This window comes from Vicugna pacos, chromosome 8 (assembly GCF_048564905.1).
Source record: "Vicugna pacos chromosome 8, VicPac4, whole genome shotgun sequence".
Classification (NCBI taxonomy): Eukaryota; Metazoa; Chordata; class Mammalia; order Artiodactyla; family Camelidae; genus Vicugna; species Vicugna pacos.
The window spans coordinates 27,064,678-27,088,090 of record NC_132994.1 but is presented as its reverse complement, the minus strand read 5'-3'; the positions used below and the strand labels follow the sequence as shown (position 1 = coordinate 27,088,090).

At 33.8% G+C, this 23,413-nt stretch overlaps 1 protein-coding gene across 8 annotated transcripts in view; it reads left to right on the top strand.

The window, feature by feature from the left end:
* The window catches only part of USP45 (ubiquitin specific peptidase 45), a 58,564-nt gene that overhangs the window by 22,129 nt on the left and 13,022 nt on the right, over window positions 1–23,413 (top strand). For 5 of the 8 annotated variants that reach the window (XR_012074879.1, XM_072965650.1, XM_072965649.1 and 2 more), the window contains exons 6-13: window positions 4,026–4,168; window positions 4,552–4,647; window positions 5,959–6,089; window positions 12,917–13,004; window positions 18,903–18,984; window positions 21,012–21,103; window positions 22,813–22,869; window positions 23,205–23,348. Coding sequence is in view for 7 of the 8 variants with exons in the window: in XM_072965650.1 (XP_072821751.1) it covers window positions 4,026–4,168; window positions 4,552–4,647; window positions 5,959–6,089; window positions 12,917–13,004; window positions 18,903–18,984; window positions 21,012–21,103; window positions 22,813–22,869; window positions 23,205–23,348 (833 nt within the window). In the remaining variant the exon portion in view is untranslated. Of the gene's footprint in view, window positions 1–4,025; window positions 4,169–4,551; window positions 4,648–5,958; window positions 6,090–12,916; window positions 13,005–18,902; window positions 18,985–20,677; window positions 20,755–21,011; window positions 21,104–22,812; window positions 22,870–23,204; window positions 23,349–23,413 lie in introns of those variants that run through there. The other 3 variants (XM_072965651.1, XM_072965652.1, XM_072965654.1) reach the window with 3 other exon arrangements.

Genomic DNA, 23,413 nt, shown 5'->3' with positions numbered 1-23,413 from the left:
ATAATTAATTTTGAACATGTTCTCACAGACTTACATGTAAAAGTCAACAGACAGACTCTTGCCACTTGTGTGAAGTGGCTATTTAACCATGAAATAAACTATTTTTATTGCCATTGCCCCGTGGATATGTTCTTTCTGGCAGTGCTGTCCATATTTGGTGGCTGTGCATGGAGAGCCAGGTGGTGCTGAAAGGCATCGCACAGTGAAGCGTGGATATATCTAGGTTCGACATTTGTCATCCCTTACTGCTTAAGGGAAGGGTAAAATCTGTTTTTCCATATGCTTATGCTTTTTTTTGCCTGCAGTTTTGACCAGATGGTCTTATGAACATTGTTTACTTTAGGATGCTGTCCCAGATGTTTTGAAAACTGATGGGTAAATGTGGTACACAGATACATAAATCATTTGTATGTTACAGTTTAAAAGATGCTATTTGTTCTTATAAGATTAAAATAGAATTTATTTCTGAAAGTATTTTCCCAAGTGAATAATAAATATATGTTTATAGGTATATATTATATATATATATATATATAATATAGTTAATGTAATCTATGTAGTTTATTTCCCCCAACCACTCAGTTTTCATATTAATAGGCTAAAAAAATATTATGGCAACCTTTATTAAGAATGTTAACTGAAGGAAATACTTTTGGGGAGTCATATTTGTTTGGGGTAACGTATACTTAAATCTGTAAGAATTCTGCCTACTGTTTTTGTAATTCTTTTCATTATACATAAATCACTGAAGAGAAGTTAGCTAGCAAAATGACAATGGATTTATAGTCAAAAGATTATCGTTATAACCTTGGACAAATCACTTAACCTTTTGGAGACTGAGTTTTGTAAACATAAAATCAGACTAACAGCCTTACACCAAAAGATTGAGCACTGCTTGGATTTAATTAGTCTTTCATCTTAAATCTCTTAAAGATCACTGTGAAACCATCTAGTGGCAACAGCTATAATGAGAGCCTGAAACCTGCCAGTTCAGGGCTTTAGTTGGAATCTCAGATATAATTACGAGGTGGACTGCTCTCTTTTGCAAACCCTGCCGGGATCCGTATGGGGCTTCCTCTTGTTTGTTTAGTGCTTCTTAAGCCCCAAATGGCTTTTTTTTCCATTTGCTTTTACATTCCCTTGCAGGTTTGAATACTATCTGGCCTTTCTGTCTTTCCCTTTTCTCTGTGCTTCGTCTTTGCACTTCGGTGACCTCCACTGATTGTGTCAGCCTTTGCCCCCTAGCTCTAGTATGGGGTTTAAATCTTATCCTTTATTTTTTGATGTTTGGAGGACAGGGGAAGAGATCTATCTTGCTAGTTCTTTTCTGTGTTAACTCTGAATTCTTGGATTGGGAGTTGAAAACAGTCTTCATTATCTGAACAACAGATATCCAATAACAACCAATAATGTTTAAAGAATAAACATACAGGAATAAAGGAGAAAAATAGGTAATTGGGTCTATAATAAAAAATTGCATCACAGGATAAAAGTTAAGACTTGAAAGAAAAATCTTTTCCTTGTAATAGATTTGTTTAATGAAAGAAATATCTGAGAAACCACCAATTTATTTTTCTCAGTGATATGTTTCCATGCGTTAGAAAGAAAAACTAAGATCATGAAAACCACAAAGTCAATATAAAAAGCAGAACTCATATGAGCAATTCAGAAAAACCAATTAGAAATGAGATAAACTTGAGGGAAACCACCCTCCCCCCAGAAAGTACAGGAAATGATTAAAGAGAAAAAAGTGAGAGCAGATAAACAATGGACATGAAGGAAAAAGGGAGAGAAAATAAGCAATGGACATGAAGGATGGCTTGTGAAGATACAGATTTGGGCACAAATCACAATTTCGGGGGGCTCTGGGGGCCGGTTTTCACATACTCACATAGAGCTTAGTGTTCCAGGTGCTTTGCAAAGCAAACTTAGCTCACTTAATCCTTAGGAAAATCGTACGAGAAAATATGTTAATAATCCCACTTGATTAACACTGGATTAGTCCCATATCTAGATGCCTTTTCTTTGGCAAAATTCCTAGGTGCCAAGTCAGGCCTTGTTTGAACCAATAAAATGTGCATGATATCAGTCTGCCAGTACCTAGACTAAAGTTTCTCTTGATGGTGTTTGTTTCCCGCTGCTGTCCCTGAGAACAGGGGTGCCTCCACTCCTTTCACCTCTCTTAATGCTCTTGTACAGAAGGGCAGGGTGGGGAGGGGATGTCTTAATTTATGTACCTCTTGAGAACTCATTGGAGACACAGAAAGCTGAAATTTGACTATATTTGCTGTTTAATCTTGCAGATTTTGAAATTTGAAAGCTGAAATTTGACTATATTTGCTGTTTAATCTTGTAGATTTTCATTTAAGTTGAATTTTTAAAATGTATGTTCTTCCCGACATCACACTCCTGTGGAAGAAAGAGCAGTCATAAGAGACATTCCCTGATCTCCATCAATCTGATTGGAAAAACAGACAGCCAGACATTTAAAAAGTTAACTAGCAATGCAAGACAGCAAACATGTCAGTATTAGGTGAAAAAAACACATGATTGTAAGTACTGTGAAATCTGAGAATTGAAAGGAATTTAAAAGAACATTTAGTTAAAACCAAAAGTGAGAACTTGGGAATTTCCTGTTTAACTTAAAATCACACTGGTTCAGAAAGTGATCTGTTGTTAAATAGGTAAAATCAGTAATCTCAGTTCATAAATGTTGGAAATTGTTCTTTTTTGTATTGTTTTTGAACGTGATATACTGACATAATTAGCAAATCTGCATTAATTATCCATGTTGGTAAGCCTAAAACATGCACTTATATACCATACATTTATGTATTAGGCATTTTACTTTTTATATTATACAGTGGGGCTCCCCTTCCCCACCATCCACACTTTTGCTTCCTCGGATTCAACCAACCGCAGATCAGAAATATTAGAGAAAAATTCCAGGAAGTTCCAAAAAGCAAAACTTGAATTTGCTGCATGCTGGTAACTATTTACATAGTATTTACATTGTATTAGGTACTATAAGTAATCTAGAGATGATTTAAAGTATATGGGAGGGTGTACATTTATATACAAATACTGTGCCATTTTTATATAAGATTTGAGTGTTCATGGATTTTAGTATCTTTTTATTTTGACGACTTCAAAAGTACAGAAAAGTTTCAAGAACAATACCAAAAAAATTACCACTGTAGGGTTTTTAAAAAATCCATCAATATTTCTTTTGTTTATTAGTAGGCATTCTCTTGTAGGGAAGTTTTCTCTCTTTCATCCTCATTTTAAAATCTGTTTTATTACAAATTCAGATTCATTCTCATTTTGTTCAGTGAGTAATAATCTAATAGTACCCTTTTTTGTTTTATAATGACAAATTGTTCCAGATTGGACCATTGGGAACCTATTCAGAATGACACCTGTGTATTTTGACATGCTCATCACTTTTTTTGAGCACTTCCTTATTTTCTAGCACAACAGATTGTTATAGGCTGATTTTGCCTGTTTGCTGCCCCAGGTTTAGAATCAGCATTAGAGTCTCCATTCCTTTTGGTAGGGAATGGTATTTAGAAACTGATCTTGGGGGAGGGTCTAGCTCAGTGATAGAACACATGCTTAGCATGTACGAAGTCCTGGGTTCAATTCCCACTGCCTCCATCAGAAATAACTAAACAAACAAATATAATTATCTCCCCCAAATTAAAAATAAATAGAGTCATAGAAACTACGATCTAGTCTTTTCTACTTTTTCTTTAGCTTCATTTTTTAATGTTTAGTTTTTAAATTCATCTGGATTTTATTCTATAATGTGGTTTGAGATGCAGATGTGTATATTAAGATGAATTAAAATTAGTTGCGTTAGCAGTAAAATACAAAACCCGAGACATTTATTTGTATTTGTATTCTTGCCCTTCAAGAACACTCATTCAGAGGCAAATCTTATTTAATTTTAAATAATACATTTAAATTATGTCAGATGATATGTATTTAATTTTAAATCTCATGTCAATTATGTTTTCTCTTAGATGCATTTTCTAGAATCATAAAACTTTATGAAGAAAAATGTGAAACAGGTGAAAAAAATAAGGGAAGAAAAGGCAGCAGTGTAACATCTGTGAAAGGAATTACGAATTTAGGAAATACTTGCTTTTTTAATGCAGTCATGCAGGTAAGAGCCATGAGAGAGCTTTGAAAAATGTAAAAGTTTATTTTAATTAATTTGTGTTCATTGGCACACCTGTAGTCTGTAAAATGACTGCCAAATGTTCATCTAGAACTTTGTTTTCTATTTGATTGTTTCAGGCTGTCTGTAGCCATTGTCATACACACACATACACTTTTTTACACACTGCTTCTGAAAGATCTTCTCTGTATTTTACTGGGACTCTATCAGTAATAGTGATATATATTAAATGTAAAATGTACTCAGCTAAATTTTCTAAAACTTAAAAATTTCTTTTTTGCTATGCCAGGTGATATTTAAAACCTTTAAAACTGTAAAATCAGAGGCATATTATAACTGAATCAGATGTTATTTTTGTTTTCTTTCAGAATTTGGCACAGTCTTACATTCTTACTGAACTGATGAATGAGGTCAAAGAACATGGTACAAAACTCAGGATTGTTCCTTCCTCAGACTCCCAACTGGTAAGAAGCATAATTATCTGAATAATAGCTCTTTTCAGATGAGTCAGTGATGTTGCCAAAACCTATCTTTCCTAGTTCTCAGAATTGTCAATTGAGATGATAGTCCTAGAATTTGAAAAATATAATTCAGAAGCATTTTGTGAAAACAAACAATTAGACTTAAAACTTCTAAAATAATAGCTTTAAGATATGTTCTGGTTCAAACATATCATGCATGGGTCAAACAACACAAAAAATACTTGAGGCAGCTTCCACGCAGACATTCTAGAAAAGACAAAAAGGGGTTTGACGTTTGCTGAATGAAATGTCTAGGTCCTGTTTCGTAGTTGGTGGTGACATTTGTTTAAATACAGCATTTTGGTTCTTTACAGGTAGATTCAATTCTATAGTGACCATCTCAAAGTTTTTTGGAGCCTACTTTGATAGTGGGTTTTTAAACTAGTGAGAAAGGGGTTGGGGAAAGCAGCCTCTGACATTCAGAAGCTGGTCTGACACCCGCAGTTAGGTCGTACTAGACTGGTGAAATGAAACAAAGCAAGGCTACTTCATAATTTTGTCAAAACACAAACAAAAACGAGGTTACTCTACCACTTAAAAAAATCCCGAACACCCTCTCTTGGCCAAAATGAGTCACTGCAACTTTTTCACTTGTTCCAGCTTTATCCTTATTCTAGTCTCCCTTTACTGAGATACTCAATCATAAAATCACCCCCACTTTCTGACAGCATCCAGTTGGGTTACTAGCAAAGATAACATTTTAGAAAATAAAATTTGATGGGGAGAAAGTTCTAGAATAAAGAGCGTTGATCCTTCACACAATTTTAGCTGCTTTTGTCAAGCTTCATGTCTCTCTCCTTTAAAGGAGGGAGATGGTGTACCATTTTTGTGACATAATTTCCCATTCCTTATTCTGTTAGTGAAATATTTGGGGAAAGAAGGGGATGGGGTATTGCTAGTGAATGTAATTTATTATTATTTGTGAATATGTACAAATATCAAGTAGATGAGTAATATTACTTTAGGAGAGCATATTGAGGGACAGTTACAAGCAACTAAAGACTGGTTTTTCACTCTGAAGCTAATGGTTTTATTAAGTAAAGGGCAGAGAATATGAGAATACTTGTATTTTTCAAGTTAAGGTATTAAATTTCATTTTTTATATATTCATTTTACATATGAGGGAATAAAGTTTCTTAATACACTTGAAGCAGTTTAATCATCATTTAAAGAAAGTGTAACTCTTAGATTTTTTAATAATGTTTTATTTTAAAAGTATATATTTCTGACATAGAGTTGATCATGTTTTTAAAGGACCCATTAGTGGTGGAACTTTCAGGCCCTGGACCGTTGACCTCAGCCTTGTTCCTGTTTCTTTCCAGCATGAAGGAGACTGAAAAAGGACCACTTTCTCCTAAAGTTCTTTTTAATCAGCTTTGTCAGAAGTAGGTACATCTACATTCTTAATATAAATAATCATCAGTTATAAAATATGAATGTATTTATTACTTGGTGTGAGTAGTCTGACTCTTACTGTAACATTGCTTGCATTGCGTTGACCACCGTGAGAAAGAACTAACATTTTTTTTAGTCGCAACTGTGTGCTTTATGTAAATTATATCTCAGAAAACTAAAGAAATGGTTGTGTATCCCCATTTTCTATGTAAGGAAACTGAAACTCACAGAAGTTGAGTCGCTTACCTTGTTTCATAGTGACAAAGGCAGGATTCAAACAGAGCTCTGTCCTGACTTAGAAGCCCATGATGTAATACCATAAAGTGAGAGAACTACAGAATTATAAAATCCTGAAGTGTTACAATAGGACTCCTAACCTAGTTTTCTTATTTTTAAAGATGAGCTTGGAGACATACAGCGTTTAAGTAAATTTCTCAAGGTATTACAGTATGTTTAAAAACAAAATCCTTGTGTACCTAGGATGTGTGACACATGTCATGAGGGACTTGACTCAACTTTAATGCACTCATTTACTTCTTCATCCAGAAAATTGCAATCTTACTTTGTATCAGGTACTTGCTGGAATCCAGGGGCACGCAATGTATAATTTATTAAAAACAGATCCTGCCAGGAGCTCATACACTAACCCAGTCCACAGGAACTGAATATGTAGAAACAGAATTCTTTAAATGTGAACTTGCATTTTTTTGTGTATCTCTAGGCTTTAAAATTTCATTTTAATTGACGCTAGTTACTTGTGCCATGGTATTATGTTATATTTTATTTTATCTCATGGTATTATACTAATGTTAATTTCCTTTTTAAAAAAATTGTATTGTGGAAAGAACTCAATACGAGATCTACCCTCTTAAAAAAATCTCAAGTGCACATATATGATTGTTGACTGTAGGTGCAACGTTAGGCAGCAGATCTCTAGAACTTATTTATCTTGCTTGACTAAAACTTTGTTTATTGTTTAGTAACTGCTCCTTCTCCCCCTCTCTCCAGCCCTTGGCAACCACAATTCCACTCTTTGATTCTATGAATTTGACTATTCTAGGTAACCTCATATGATTGGAATCATGCAGTATTTATTCTACTGCAACTGACTTACTGGGCATAATGTGCCTTGGTATTTTAAATGTAGTCCAAAATATGGAGGGCTTATTTCATGTTTCATTTGGTTGCCAAAGGGTGTTTTTTCAATGCCTGAAGAACAGTAAAGCCCTTAATAGTCTCAGAGACATGGATGCCTCATAGAGTTAAGGTTTTAGGACATTATAAGCTTTAGGAACTTTTTTTGGTGGGGGGAGGTAATTAGGTTTATTTATTTATTTTTTTAGAGGAGGTACAGGGGATTGAACCCAGGACCTAATGCATACTAAGCATGCACTCTGTCACTTGAGCAATACCCACCCCCATTATAAATTTGTTTTTGACTCTGCCAAAAAGAACTTTGCTTTGTTTCATTTTTTTCTGGTTTTATAAACATTTATAAAAATTTCAAAATATTAAAATAATAGATGCTCATAGATAAAAATTCAGACTACTGTTATTTGTTTCTTTATTCTCTCCAAAAGTGATTATGCATACACAGACAAATATAAAAATTGTTTGCAGCATGCTTGTTTTGCTTAATATATTTGCATCTTTCCATATGAGCACATGGGGATATAATTTATTTGATTTTACATATAGATATATGTGTGTGTGTATATCATTGCACTTGTGAGAGTATGTCTGAAGGATAAATAGAATTACAGGATCCAATGTTTGAAAATGTTCAAAAATTGCATTTTCTTTTGCTTTATTGTGTTTACTTTTAAAAAGATATGTATATACTAGCAAAAGTGATTTTTAAAAAATGGTGAAGATTTAAGCCATGTTTGTTGAGTCTGTTTTTGGACTTTGTTATGTTCCATTGGTCTATATATCTGTTCTTACCCCAATATTGTATTGTCTTGATAATTGTAGCTTCACAGTAAGTCTTGGAATTGGTTGGCATGAGTCCTCAAAGTTCCTTTTTTTTTTTTTAATGAAACTATTCTAGGTCCCTTGCTTTTTTATGTGAATTTTAGAATTAGTTTGTCAGTTAGGATTACATTGAATATGTAGGTTCATTTGGGGAGAACTGACATCTTAATAATTTTGAGTCTTCCAATGTGTGATTATGACATACCTTTTCAATTATTTAGATTTTTGATTTTTCCTCATCAAAGTTTTATGGTTTTTATCCTACAAATCCTGCACTCATTTTGTTAAATTGACCTTAGGAATTTCATGTTTTTTAAATGCTATTTATTGTAATTGGATACTTAAAATTTTTTTTTTAATTTTCAGTTGTTAATTTCCAGTTTTACTTAATTTCCAGTTTTGTTCCTAATATCAAGGGCAGAGCATTCAGTCTTTCACACATAAGAATGATACTGTAGACTTTTCACAAATTCCATTCATCAGGTTGAGGAAATTCCCATTCCTAGTTTTTTCTGAGAGGTCTTACCAGGAATGAGTATTGGTACACCTTGACTCCTGGCCCAGAGTAAACATGAGATGATAAATGCTTGTTGTTTTTTAAGAAAAAAGAATAAGTATTAAATTTAATAAATTTCTGCATCTATTAAAATAATCATGTTTTCTTTTAATCTGTTGAAATAGTGAATTGTATTAATAGATGTTCTGAATAGCTTTAGTGAATATATTTGACAAGCAATAAACTGTTTATTTAAAGTGTACTGTCAGTTAAGTTTTGACATACGTATGTACTTGTGTTGCCACTGTCAATATGATGAATATATCCATTACCCCAAATGTCTTCGTGGGCTCTCTTGTCATCCCTCTCTCTGGACTCCCTCTGCTAAGCCCCATTTTTGTCACTATAGATTAGTTTGCATTTTTTAGAATTCTGTATTCAGTTGACCATTGAACTACACAGGGGTTAGGGACACCAACCCTCCCCAAAGTCAAAAATCTTCATATAACTTTACAGTTGGCCCTCTGGATTCTGGGTTGCACATTTGTGGGTTCAGCCATCAAGGATTGTGTAATATTGCAGTATGTATTTATTGAAAAAAAAGTGTGTGTAAGTGGCCCCACGCTGTTCAAACTTGTGTTGTTCAGGGGTCAACTGTAAATGGAATTGTACAATATGCCCTCTTTTTTTTTTTTTGTCTGGCTTTTTTTATTTGGCGTAATTATTTTGAGATTCATTCATGTTGTATATATACATTGATTTTTGAGAGTTGAACTCAGTCTCTTGAAGCATCTGTTATAATGGTGATTTGTCAGACACTTTGACCACTTGTGATGAATTATTGGGAGCAAGCTCTTCAGCTTTCTTTTGGCCTTTTTTTCCCTCTTCAATACCTTGTTATTTTGCAGTAGTTTTTAAGTCTCACAAAAAGTGGCAAGAAGAGTGCAGAGTTCCTATGTACCTTCATCCAGCTCCCACCAATGATAATATCTTACATAATAGCAGTGCATTGTCAGAACCGGGGAATTGACATTAACACAATGCTGTCAACTCCAATGTAGATCCTAATGGATTTCACCAGTTTTTACATGTACTCTTCCTTGAAAGGTTCAGAGATATTGTAGAGTGATTCTGTTTCTCCAGTCACACCCATCTTTTGCTTCCTTTATTCCCTCAGATTGCTAACTAATATTGATGTGCTGAGTTTTCTTTGGTTTTGTCCATGAGGAAATTACACACATATATAGTCCTAGTTTTGTGATATTCTTTGGTGTTTCATGTACCTTAAGAGTGCCACCAAATTATCAAGAGAGAATGAAAGTTCAGGGTACATTCTTCAATATTATTATCTTCTGCTTTATTCTACCCTTCAACCATGTATAGTTCTGAGTTTCTCCTATCTTTTGTATTTTTATGTCTGTGGTTTTATTTTCTTACTTCTAATATTTTTAATTTGTCATCTTGTATCTACATACTCTTAATATTTTTCCTATTTTTTTAATATCTAGGTTTTTATTGGCAATTATGCTCATATTTTATGTTTTTAGACATTCTCAAAATATTTAACATCTTTGGGAACATGCTATAAAATTTATTGGGAGTGACGTAATTTCATTTTGGTTGTTGATCTAATGTTGATTAACATTGGATTTCTTTATGTATTTTATAGTATTGGTTTGTAGGCTTCTTTGCGGGTGAATTCTTTATTTTTCCACTCCCATCTTTCCACCTGTGCTTTCTCCCATTTCCTCCACAGCTGTGAGCTTCCCCATCCACTACCATCTCCTCTCCTTCCTCAAACCGACCCTCCTCTCTTTGCCTGAAATTTTTAAACTTTGAGATAGCCTCACCCCCTGTCTCCAGGCTGGCCTTGGAGATCCAGGTCTCTTAATGGTTCAGTTACAGTGCTGTGCTGGTTCGGGGAAGTGAGAAGAGTCTGTGGAAGGCTTGGCTCAGCTCCAGGTCCCTAGGCTGTGTCTGTGCCCTGTTGCAGCCTTAGGCAACACTTGCCTGAGGGCTGCCTTTCCCCCCTTGGTAAGATCAGCCATCCTGAAATGATGAGCCTGGCCCTGGTCCCTGTCTGCAGTACTTTCAGTTTTCTTTACCCTTCAGGTTTGAGCTCTTTCAGGCCTGGAGCCTATCAAGTCTGTTTTTCTTTTTTTCTTTTTTTTCTCTGCCTACAATTTTGTGTTCTATTTTTGTTCTGTGGATTTTTTTATCTGAAAATCCCACTTAGACCTTTTTGTTTTGTTTTGTTTTCTCTTTTTACTTTTATGTTTAGAGCAGAGAAAGTTTTTGGATTGTGAACAAATTGATTCATCTCCACAAAGTTTCTCTTGTTCTAAATTTTTCTCGACAGTCTGTTCCTGTTTTATGAGTGTACATACATTTTCCTCTCTGAAGGAATTTGAGGTCTTTTAAAGTTCCCAATGCTTTCCCATAGTAACACTTTTACTAAGGTACAGTTCCTGTGAATGTTCCCTTTGTAATAGAGTGAATTTTTTCATTTATTTGGTCATTTTTCTATTCATATCCTTAAGTTTGAAGATCTCTTCTGGTGTTGGTAGCTCATATGGGCTCCATTAGAGATTCTGTAAAGCACTGAATGATTTGTTCCCCAGTCTTAGGTAAAAGAAGAGAAAAAAGAAATCTAGATTTATTCAGTTTTCTTCAGTGGTTTAGAAGGCAGTAAGTGCTTTGTGCATGGCTGAGATGGGGCTGTAGACAGAGACGTGGTGGAGGCCTTTTCTCCTTTGTTACGGAAGATTTCTTGCTGTGTGTCTGCTTTGAAAGCCATGAACTGTCTTCTCCTGCCTACCACCTGGCTGGTGAGGCTTTCTGAAGGATTCCTCTCTTTCTCCTCCCTGTCTCCTTCCACCTCACTGACCTTTCCTGGCACCTCCAGCACAAGTGTAGTGTCAGGCAGTTTCTGCCTTTCATGAATTCCAGCTGGGGAGACCCAGAGAGGGTTGGAATTGGTGTCCATATTGGTTTCTGTCCTCATCTCTGATCTAGGAGGTGGGCACTACATGCAGAAAAGAAAACCCACCAGGGGAGCGTTCTCAACATCATGCTGCTCTTTGCTACTTCTTAGCAATAGTGAGTAACCAAAATAATGGTTCCCATTACAGACTAGATTCACTACTGGTTCAGAGAGTTTTTTAGCACCAGGAACTCAAATTAGTACATTACAAGGGTTTTATCATGAGATAATGAAGAATAATGCTCAAAGTATTGGACTCAAGAATCAAAGGACCTGGATTTATGTCAATGGCACACAATTGTTCTTCAGTATAAAATGGAGTTTGTATTATAGTTGTCCCTCAGTATCCATGAGGGATTGGTTTCAGGACCTCCACAGATAAAAAAATCCATAGATGCTCAAATCCCGTATATAAAATGGCCTAGTATGTAATTATGAATTCCTTAACAGCATTGTTGTGTATAGCAAGTGAAATATGTTGTAATGTCATGGTGAAACCATTGTAAACTTGTCTTATACTACCATAAAATAGTCTTACTATCTTGTATTTTTTAGTTGAAGTACAGTCAGTTATAATTTGTCAATTTCTAGTGTACAGCACAATGTCCCAGTCATGCATATACATATATATTTATTTTCATATTTTTTAATTAAAGGTTATTACAAGATACTGAGAGTTTGTATCATTTTTACAAAATTCTTTCTTCATCTTAGATCAGAGCACTTTTTAAATTTAGTACTTGTTTGCATTTAAGGCAGAAATGTTCATTTTAGCATTGAGTTCATTGAAGAAAATACTATTTTTCAAAGTTACTGAAATCAGCTAAATATTTGCTGTCGATATCTCCATGAATAACACCTGATCCTTTTATCTAATATGCAGGAAATATGATTATCAAATTAATAAATTGAATACATTCACAGAGGTATCAGTTTGTAGTTCTTTATATTAGTATAAATAATCTCTTGCTTTACTTTGAGTTATTTAAGGTAGGAAGATAATAAATCACAGTGGTTTGGGTTTGAATACTGTTTTTTTGCCCACTGTGTGACCTTGCAAGTTATTTAAGTAATCGATCTGAGCCCTCATATAAACTAGAGAAAGTAAATTCCAAGTTTGTTTGAAGATTATATGACTTAGCATGTGTAAAACTTAACACATGTACTTGTGCTTGGTGTGTAGTAGTTGCTTAATAAATGACAGCCATGTTGCTGTACTGAAGATCTCAATGTCTTTCTGCTTAGAAAAGAGTAAATTGAATCTTTGACTATGTGTTATTTCAAGATGACTGTAAATAATAGTAACATATTGTTGATAAAATGATTGTTCTTTTTTTCCCCCTTGTTTTGGTCTTAAATCATAGGGCCCCTGGATTTAAAAGTTTTCAGCAACAAGACAGTCAGGAGCTTCTTCATTATCTGCTGGATGCAGTGAGGACAGAAGAAACAAAGGTTGGGTTTCTTTATGTTTATCATGTATACTCTTTAAGAAGAGGGCACAAAACTGAAGGAATTAATTTTTACCAAAATTTTTGTGTACAGTTGAGAATAATTTGATTTTTTTAACTATTTATTGTCCCCTTGCTTTTTTTTTTTTTTGCCTCTTCTACTATAAGATTATTTTTTTCATCCTTTCACAATCCTATTTTCCTTTATTAGTTAATACTCTTTGGCTATAAATAACAAATTAATTAAAACTAGCTTAAAAAAGAATGGGGAATGTAATAATCCAGATGAAGGTGGATATAGGACAGGAAGGTTCTTGGGAATCCAGAGACTATTCTCCTTTTTGCCCCCAGTTTCGCTGGCTCTGTAGATTTTCTTTATTCATCTGTCTGCGGACAGAGTAGTGTTTTTGCTTCTCTGTCTGAGTGGTACCACATGATCACCATGGTTTGCATGTTGCAGCTCCACGTGTATAAAAACGAACCTGGCTATGTGTGAATCCCAATTCTAAATTTCCAAAAGAGAGAAACTTTGTTATCCCATGCTGGATTAGGATCTAGTCAGGGACCAAGGGATTGGGGTTCCAGCCTCCTGGATCAGGCAATGTTTCTGAGTAAAGAAGGACTGGATAGATTTCCCAGTGTTTATTGTAATCCTCTCCCTTAATTGAGTGGCTGTTGGTTGACTTCAATATTAAATTAGTTATATTCACCTTTTTTGGTGGGGTCCTATGCGAATAGGATACAATTTTCCAGACAAAATGCAAGATATTGAAGGTGTCAAATACACAGCACATGTCCTCCATTGCCCCCATTTCTCACTCACAGCAGACCTTGCTAATCATTCATAACAACTCCACTGAGTCAGGATTCAGTCTTAGAATCATTCTCAACATAGCACTCTGGGTAGCCCCTTCCAATCATAATTGTCATAACAGGTGAAATCTATTTCCTGTTCAGGAGGAATGGAGGAATACCATTCTTAATCTATATATGAATATGTAGTAAAGCAACCAGCTGGAAGTGAAGTGCTGATATGCCTGTGGTGGGTGTTTACTATGTCACTAGGCATCGTGGACCCTTCTTTTTTTTAAATCCTGCTTTGAATTGTGCATAACATTGTAGTATTTCTTTTTTCCTAATGAACAGTTTTCAGTGAAGAAAGAGTTATCATTCTAATATTTTCTTATAAAGTATCTTAAAGAATGAGTTAATTGCTCCCTCCTGCTTCCAAAAAGTGTGCATTCCAATCCTATTCTTAATTAGCTGTTAAGAAACTTTCATACTAAATTAGTTGAATTCAGGTTCTGAAGGGGTCAGACCATTTCTGCCATCTATTTTTATATATTTTGATTATGAACTCTACCACTTTTTATTTAGATTTATGTCTGTCATCTGTCTTAGACTGTGATCTCCTCAAGGAATGGTGTCCCATGTGCCTTGCACATAGTAGGTGCTCAGTGAATGTTTCTGAATATGTTGTCTGTGCTTACCCTTTAAATGGACAATTGAGAATTTGAATGGGGGAGAAAACAGTCTCTTAAATGAGTTATACTGGCTAGTTTCTTGGGGATTTGCAGTTATTTTGAATATAATTTGAATAAATTGTTAAATTGACAGTAATTCTGCGTTATATTTTATTTGTGTATTGTTTTAAAAAATCAGTTAAGAGATTTATAATTAGTTGAGTTTTGAGAACATTAGCACAATCCCCCAAGCTAATGTTTGATCACATTTTCTTAGATCTAGAAACTGATACCAAGAATGAAGATTCAAACCGAAGTCTTCCTGACTACCAAACTAGTGATCTAATTCTATACAATACTGCTTATTAAAGCTTAATTTTAATGCTTGGTCATCAGTGACTAGTATAAATAGTACATTTTTAAAGCTTGTTATTTAAAATTTAACCATGATTATTTCACTATTTGAAAAAGTGTTAAATCTGATTCAATAACTAATATATTGATACTCTTACTGAAGGGGTTGATACAAGGCAGCAAGGTGGAGAGAGATGCTCTGTCTTTGTATTATGAATAGTAAACACGTTTTGACCTTCTGAGCCTACAGATAACTTAGGAGTTGCTTTAGGACTCAGACTCTTAGTTCCTAGAATGATTTTTTTTTCCTTACGATTTGCAGAAATATCTTTAATGCATAGTGATCAAGTATCATTGTAAATGGAATTAAAGTTACCTCTTTACATTGGTTTTCTCTGTTGATATTACAAATAAAACAATAAACTCTATCCCTATAATTTTTTTCTTTTTACTTTTATTACTTAATGGCATTCTTTGTTACAGTTAAATTTTTTTTTTTGTCTTAATGGTGCATTGGGATTCACAGTATCTTAAAAACTCAGGCAATAAAAGCTCTTATCCTCCTTCCCCTATTTGAGGGTTTTAGATGGTGTGGCAGAATTAAAATGTCAAGCCTGTGGATCTGTTCAGCCTCATAAGCAAGGACAGTCGTGCCGGTCAGTTACAGTGTGTACCCAGGCAGGAGCTGCATTGTCTGGCCTGGGAACTCCACAGCTGTTAATCGGGCTGCTGTTGTAGTTTGTCACTGCCATGTGTTTTTTGATTGAAGGAACGCTACAGCAGTATGTCTGCCACCAGAATCTTTTAGTAATGATTAAAAACTATTGACCTCTTTTCATATTGTTTCATTAAAGTCTTTCTTATAACTATGAAGTTGAGGAATATAAAATGGTCCTGCTGAGTAGAGGGCTAAAGGGATCATCTGTGCAAAAATTGTAAATTTTTTATGTGTGAAATAAAATCAAATTCACTGTAAGAACTTCTTCTATAAGCAGTCTTTTCAGCTTAGAAATACATGCTTCTTCACTTTTTTCCTTTTAATTTGAGCTATCACTAAATTAATGATACTACATTTTTATTATAGTCTCAAAGATGTATCACTTTAATACATTATTGGGTAAGATTATTTTAAACGTAGAATATCTCAGCTAACTTAAATTGAGTTTTTTGCATTCTTATTTTTGAAAGAAGTTTAATATGAAGATTGAACTAGTTGAACCTTGATATGCTAACTGATTAATATGCTGCAGTTGTTAGCAGCTCCCTGACCAAAATCTTTTTTTTTTTTATCTAAATGGTTCAAAGCACAACTGTTAATGATGAAAGGTTGTAGATGGACTTGTTCCCATTTATTGTATTCAGCATGATGAATTACCTATTAACTAAATCTTTAACAGTTTAGAGCAGAGAATATAAATTTGTGGCTAAGATACAATAAAAAAATAAAATTCTAATAGTTTAAAAGTTATTAATTTAAACAGCTTCATTGGTTTTTTTACTTTTTTTAAAAGAGTGTTATCGTAGCTTACATTTCAGAGTGTGGTAAAGGCTCATTAAATCATATTGAACACATCTGAATTAGTAAAATGTTCAAATTGTACAATAACTTTACAGACTTCTAAATTAAGTTTATCTTTAGTAGCTGGAGAGGCTTTTTATAGTTGTATTCAATATTTATAGGTAAACATAGGTATTTATTGGAATCTTTCATTTAAGTCCATTAAATATTTCTCCTGCATGGAATTTGTACCATTCTAATTTGCTTATTTTAGTTCAATAAATTCTTTTTTCAAGGTGCAAAAGTCAACTTTAGCTTAGACTCTGCATGAGTTATATCTATTTTCAAATTTATTGAGTCTGAATTGGAGATTATTTCAATATTTAATAGCTTCTGGGATACATTATTTTACTTTCCTTCATATATATATTTTAAGACAGCATGACATGATATGGATTGCTGTATGTTTACTTTTATACCCTACTGTGCATTTATTTAAGTTTTTGAATCTTGCATTAACTTTGAGAATGCACTGGAACAGAATAGTGATCAGTTCTAGGAAATATAATATACTGATCATAGGCTAGTTAATAAACAAAACTCGATTTCATAATTACTGGGGGAGGGTGTTAAAATTTATAAAACATATCACATATAGAAGAATGTGTACAAATATACATATGGTTTAAAGCATAATGTAAATACTATTAGCACTCCTGCCTACCACCACCCCCAGAGTTAAAAAAAACAAAAAGAATGTTATTAATACCATAGAAGCTACCTATTCCCTTTTTGTCCAAACACTTCTTCATCGGAGGTAACCACTATTTTGACTTTTACAGAAATCATTTCATCGATTTTTCTTACAGTTTTGAGAGCTACCTCTGTATGCTTAAACAGTATATAGTCTGATTTTATAAAACTGAGTAGCAAACACAAACCTATTGTCATTATTGGATGAAGGTTCCCAAAAGATGATGATTTGAAAGAATCTCTGGAGCATAGTCTGGCTTTGGCTTCCCAGAGTTTACAAGAGCTCTTTCTGGGGAAGTCAGGAGGCAAGATGATGACTGTGTTCTGAGCCACGATTGTCAAAGTCAAAGTGACTGGCAGAGATGTAGGAGAGACTAGGTACTAGCTCTCTGGTCCAAAAGTTTGGAGGTTGCTCTGTATTTTCTGCTTCTGAGTTCACCATTGCCCATCACATAGCTCTCAGGAACAGGTCCAAGTAGAACAGTTCTGGCGGGTAATGTGTATCCTCTGCTGACCCAGGTAGCAGGGCACAGAGGGGAGAATAAGAACATTAGTAGTTCATTCCCCATGTATTCTGTTCTTGGATTAAAAACATGGTACAGCGGCAGAGGGGATCCTGGTGTTGACAGAACATCCATCTCCTAAGTCTGATATACTCCAGTCTGGATTGGTCACCTCCCATGTTAGATGCATAGGCATCATTCTGGAATTCTTCCTAACTGTGATTCTGGGAATTCCCTTTGCCTTTCTTATGTGTCAACCCTGCTGTTGCCTGTAAACCACGTTGTTGTCTTTCTTGATTTATGCTCTCATTTGGTGGTGTATATATATGTGTATTTTTTCCTTTTTTTCAAAAAGTGGCATATACTATTTATACCTCTGTCTTTTTTTCAGATAACGTTGTAGCAGTCTTTCCATATCAAAAGATAGGAAGCTTCCTTCTTTTTTATTTAAGCTCAACATATGTAATTCCTCATTGATTGTCCCTTGTATGTTGTTTCCAGTGTTCTTGCTTTTGTAAACAGTGCTGTGATGAATAATGTATATGTTATTTTGCATGTGTATATCTGTGTAAGTACAGAAATGAGATTGCCTGATAAAATGATGCATACATATGGAATTTTAATAGCTATTACCAAATATCCCAATAATATCATTATTGACAACAAATTCAAATAAAACTACAATTAAGATTTGTGGTATTCTTGCTGAGGACAGTATTCTGGACTTTAGTCACATATGTGTATGTAAGTAAAATAATCTGCATGGAGATCATAGTTTAATATGTTTCTTATACATTAAGATTTTCTTCATAGATAAGAAATTTCGTATGGTCTGTTACTCTTTATCCTGATTAAGGAATAAATCATTTTAGGGACAGAGTAGGAGAGAGGGAGGGGGGGTGAGAGACAGGGAGAGATAGGGGAGAGAAGGGATAAGAAGGAGAACTTACTCTAACCTATAAGAAAAATGAGACTAGGCTGCTTGCTTTTGGCAGACTGAGAAAAACACTTTAAACGCAAGAGAGAACCTAACCATAGGGACCTTGGCTTTTGTTTGGGGGAGAATTTGGCATTAGAGAAGTATTCATGGAATTTTAGAACTGAAAGAAAGGACATATTTAATTTTTTTAAATTCAATTATTTTATTTTACATACTAGGGAACTGAAATCCAGTGTACCTTGCTGTTTGAAAGTCCTCCTCTTACTAAGAGAATGAGGCTTGAGTTGACTGTTATTAAACCAGTTTCTGTTCACAGGAACACAAAATAATGCTTTGAAAGAATACATTCTAGTATAGATTCTTATTAAATTCTTATTACTTTGTTTTATAGCGAATACAAGCTGGCATTCTAAAAGCATTTAACAACCCAACTACTAAAACTGCTGATGATGAAACTAGAAAAAAAGTCAAAGGTATGTTGATTCTTTCACTGTTAAAATTTTCTTCTTAAAAAAACTTTTTTCTAGAAGAAAATATTAAGTTTTGTTTGTGGGAAAAAGAACTGAGCTTTATGTGAACTAATTCTCTGAAGTAGCAGTCTTAAAAGGAGGGTGTACTTAACTCCTGTGGCTGCAAGATAGTCTAATGGGCCATAGAAAGAAAATGTTAGAAGGTGGTGTGGGTATAGCTCAGTGGTAGAGTGTGTGCTTAGCATGCATGAGGTCCTGGGTTCAATCCCCAGTGCCTACATATAAATGAATAAATACTTAATTATCTCCCTCTACCCCTCCCAAATTAATTAATCTTAAGAAAGGAAGAAAATGTTAGAATCCATGTGAATTTTTAAAAATAAAACTAACATTAAATACACAGATTGACACTGATGTCCTCAGATGAAGTATCCTATGGGAGACTAGAAAGGTTGTTGAAAGTAGCAACCTCACTTTGAAGTTCACTTTTATCACACTGTATCATTTTGCAGTTGAAGTTTGCTTAGATAATCAGATTGTGGACATTGTCTAGTTTTAACTAGACAAAATGTGTAAGTGCTGCAGAGATTCCTGTAAGGAAGCCATTTACTAAAGAGAGTACTATTAAGTCAAGCATACATGTCAGCTCCCAGTGTTGACTCTTCATTGGCCAAAATATGAGGCAAGAACGTTAACTAACCAAAGCTGATCATTTACAATGATCAGTATTTAAGTGTGGGTTTATATCCCATGTCATGGGCAATTTACCTTGTCCTAAATGTATATTCTGCCTTGAGATAATAACTAATGGTAATGTGAAGTCATCTTTTTTAGAAAACTTTAAAAAGTATTATTTGTATTTTATTTATTCTCTTTTCTAACCTCTGTGTTTTGGTAGCATTATATGTATATTCTGTATGTATTTAATTTATAAAAAAATACATACATTATGATTGTATATGACAAAATTTTATATACAGTTAAAGGTTCAAGATTTTTAAAAATATGGATTCCCAAGGATGCTGTTTGTTCTTTTGTTTTGAAATAGTGCCATCTAGTGCATGTTGAGGATAACTGCTCAGTTTTTCTTTCACCCCCTTCCAGTTTTGTAATCTCACTTATTTTCAATACTTCATGCAATTTTTCTTAATGAAACGTCTTAGTTTAACATAATTTCTAAGTAGTTATCATCATAATTAATAAATGTTTATTGATATATCCAGATAAAAGTCTGCTCTGTCATTCAGTGCTTCAAATAATGTTTGATTTAAAATGTTGTTTATATGAAATTTGAAGGCTGAGATCCAAAAAGGATAGAAGTCTGAAAGAGGAGTGGATAGGTTTGTGAATATGTTTTCCCACATGGTTTATGATGGAAAATTTCCAGCTTCCATTAGAGAGAATAGTATAATGAAGCCCATGTGTGTGCCTATCACCCTACTGTGGTGTATTATGTTCGTCTTGTTTTCCCCAACTCCATATTATTTTGAAGCAGATCACAGGCATAGTTTTATTTTATTTATAAATATTTTGCAAACAATAGTTTTAGCATTTTTTATATACTTGAGGAGTAACATATAGCTGAGTTATTAATTGCCATGTTAATTCTTTACACTATGCATTGTTTACTTGTCTGTTACTATTCTGTTGTTTCCACAGTTACGGTCCTGGCATCTGTAATCCTAAACCATAATCTCTTTTCCCATCCCTCTGCCTACTTCTGAGTTAGGCACAGAGGCTTCAAAGAGTCTGGTGGGAGCAGTTGAGTATGATGTGAATAGCGGTTACTATTCTATGTATTTTACTTCTTAAGTTTAAGAACAGTTTGTTATTTCTTGGAAACTACTGTAGTTGATAGTTGCATTTTCTCTGTGGAATTACTAAAGGAGAAAGATATAACATAGAGAAAAATATGGTATGGATGTCTACCTTATTTAGATTTCTTCTGATTCAACAGAAAAAAAAAGCCTGTTACATTGTTAGGTTGATAATTGACATGTTTTTTACATTAAAAAGTATTTTTTTTACAGCATATGGAAGAGAAGGTGTGAAAATGAACTTCATAGATCGTATCTTTATTGGTGAATTAACTAGCACGGTCATGTGTGAAGAATGTGCAAATGTAGGTACTTCGAAATTCGCTTCAGTACAGAATAGATTATGGTCACATTGTTTTCATTTTCTTTCGCACATAATTATCAGTAGTCATTTATTTTTATTTGTGACAGATGACTACGTAATAGTTTTTGGAAGTCTTTTAAAAATAAATCCTTCACATAATGTATAAATAAATATAATGTATAAATAAACATAATGTATAATTTTTCAAAGTAAATGTGTTATCTAGTTTTTCCTTTTGACACACCTGTGAAGTTCATTTAGCCTATTTTAATATGCTCCCATGTGTTAGCTGCTTGTTTGGATTGAAAATGAAAGAGAAATTTCTGTGGAGAGAGTAACTATGTTATATAAGTATGCATTCCCCTCAATTATAATCTCAATAGTAATAATTTAATAATTTAATAGTAATAATAATTTAATAATTTAACAATGTAGGCTGATCTACTTTAAAATATTTTACATTTATATGATTTGTTGAAGGTTTTTTTTTTTTAAAGCAGACTTGACTCATCTTTGAATTTAGTGATAATTTTCATTTTGAATGCCATCTGTACTTTAACAACAACTTAAATCACGTACAAATTTTTATAGGTTTTCAGTTGCTTGGTAAGGAAAGCATATGACTTAGAGTATAATGGGTTTAAACTTCTTTCAGATTTTAATCATAAAAGAGAGTCTTTGTGTTCATTTTCCTCTCCCAGAGTCTGAATCACCTTCCTATCTCTCTAGTCTTACAAAGTCAGGGTTTTATATTATATCTCCTTCTAGCCTGTCATACTGAGGCACAGACTGTGTCACCATGATATTATGGTTGACCCTTGAACAACATGGGTTTCAACTGCAAGGAGGCGCTTACGCAAAAATTTCTTTTCAGTAAATACTACTACAGCACCACACGGTCTGCGTTTGGTTGAATCTGTAACTGCAGAACCCTGGATAAAGAGCCCTGACTATAAAGTTATACTCTGATTTTTGGCTGGTGGGAATGATGGGGGTCAGCACCCTTAACCGCTCCCCCGCCCTCCTGCTGGCATTGTTCACTGGTCAACTCAACTTACATTTCTAGTGTATTCAACATAGAAGTTGATTTCTTTTTCACAAGCTAGACAGGAACTTTTTTTTTTTACTTAAAAAAATATATATATGTTTTTATTGAAGTATAGTCAGTTTACAATGTGTCAATTTCTGGTGTACAGCATGATGCTTCAGTCATACATGAAGATACATATATTCGTTTTCATATTTTTCACCATAAGTTACTGCAAGGTATTGAATATTTGGAGAGGAACTTTTAAGACAGAATTATACTGAAGAATCTACGAAACACAGTCAAGCTCTGGCTTTTTCATGGCTTTTTCTTAATATTTCATGTTTATTTTATGGCCTTAATTTCACCAAAAATGTGTTTATATCTTCAGTTTATCAGTTTTATTAAACACAGTTTATTTTAAAGTTACTTTAAATATTACAGGTTAGTCATATTAGCAGAATTATAAAATTCAGCTGGGTTGCACTTATTGATGTTTTGAAATATCTTATTTTGATTAGCAAAATAAGTGGCTGTATCCAATTAAATTAGTTTGTTCCAGGAACATTTTTTAACTTAAAATTTTAAGTTGCCTGGGAAGTTTGATTTCTTTAAGACTTTACAAAACTACATTATCTATATTAGAATTCTAACTGAAGTTCTCAATATGTTTTCTTTTTAAGATCTCCATGGTGAAAGATCCTTTTATTGATATTTCACTTCCTATAATAGAAGAAAGGGTAAGGAGAAAAAACTTTAGGTCTTTTGTGAAGGGCATTGATTCATTCATATATTTAGACATTTGTTGAGTGTATTGTCAGATATCTGAGAGTCATTGCTTTTTGTAGATACTAATTGAGTTGGTACAGTGTATTTGATATTGGAGGTTGTATACACATGAATAAAGTATGATATAGTTCTCAAGGAATTTAAGCCCTTATGTTTTATGTTTTGAGAATTAATGTTAAGGAAACTGTCTACATTTCAAATGAGTTAGAAATTTTCAAAAGTAGATTACATCCAGAATTTATTTTCTGAACAAGTTTTGTGTTGTGTCCATGGTGTATCTATATAGGTTTCAAAGCCTGTACTTTTGGGAAGAATGAGTAAATATAGAAGCTTACAGGAGACAGATAGTGGTCAGTACAGTGGCACTGTCACTGTAGAGAATACTCATCAACCCCAAGCCACCAAGAAGCATTCTTCATCTAAAGATAAGGTAAGATTATATATATTTGTGAGACAACCTTTTTTTTAAAAAAAACTTTTTATTAAGAAAAACTT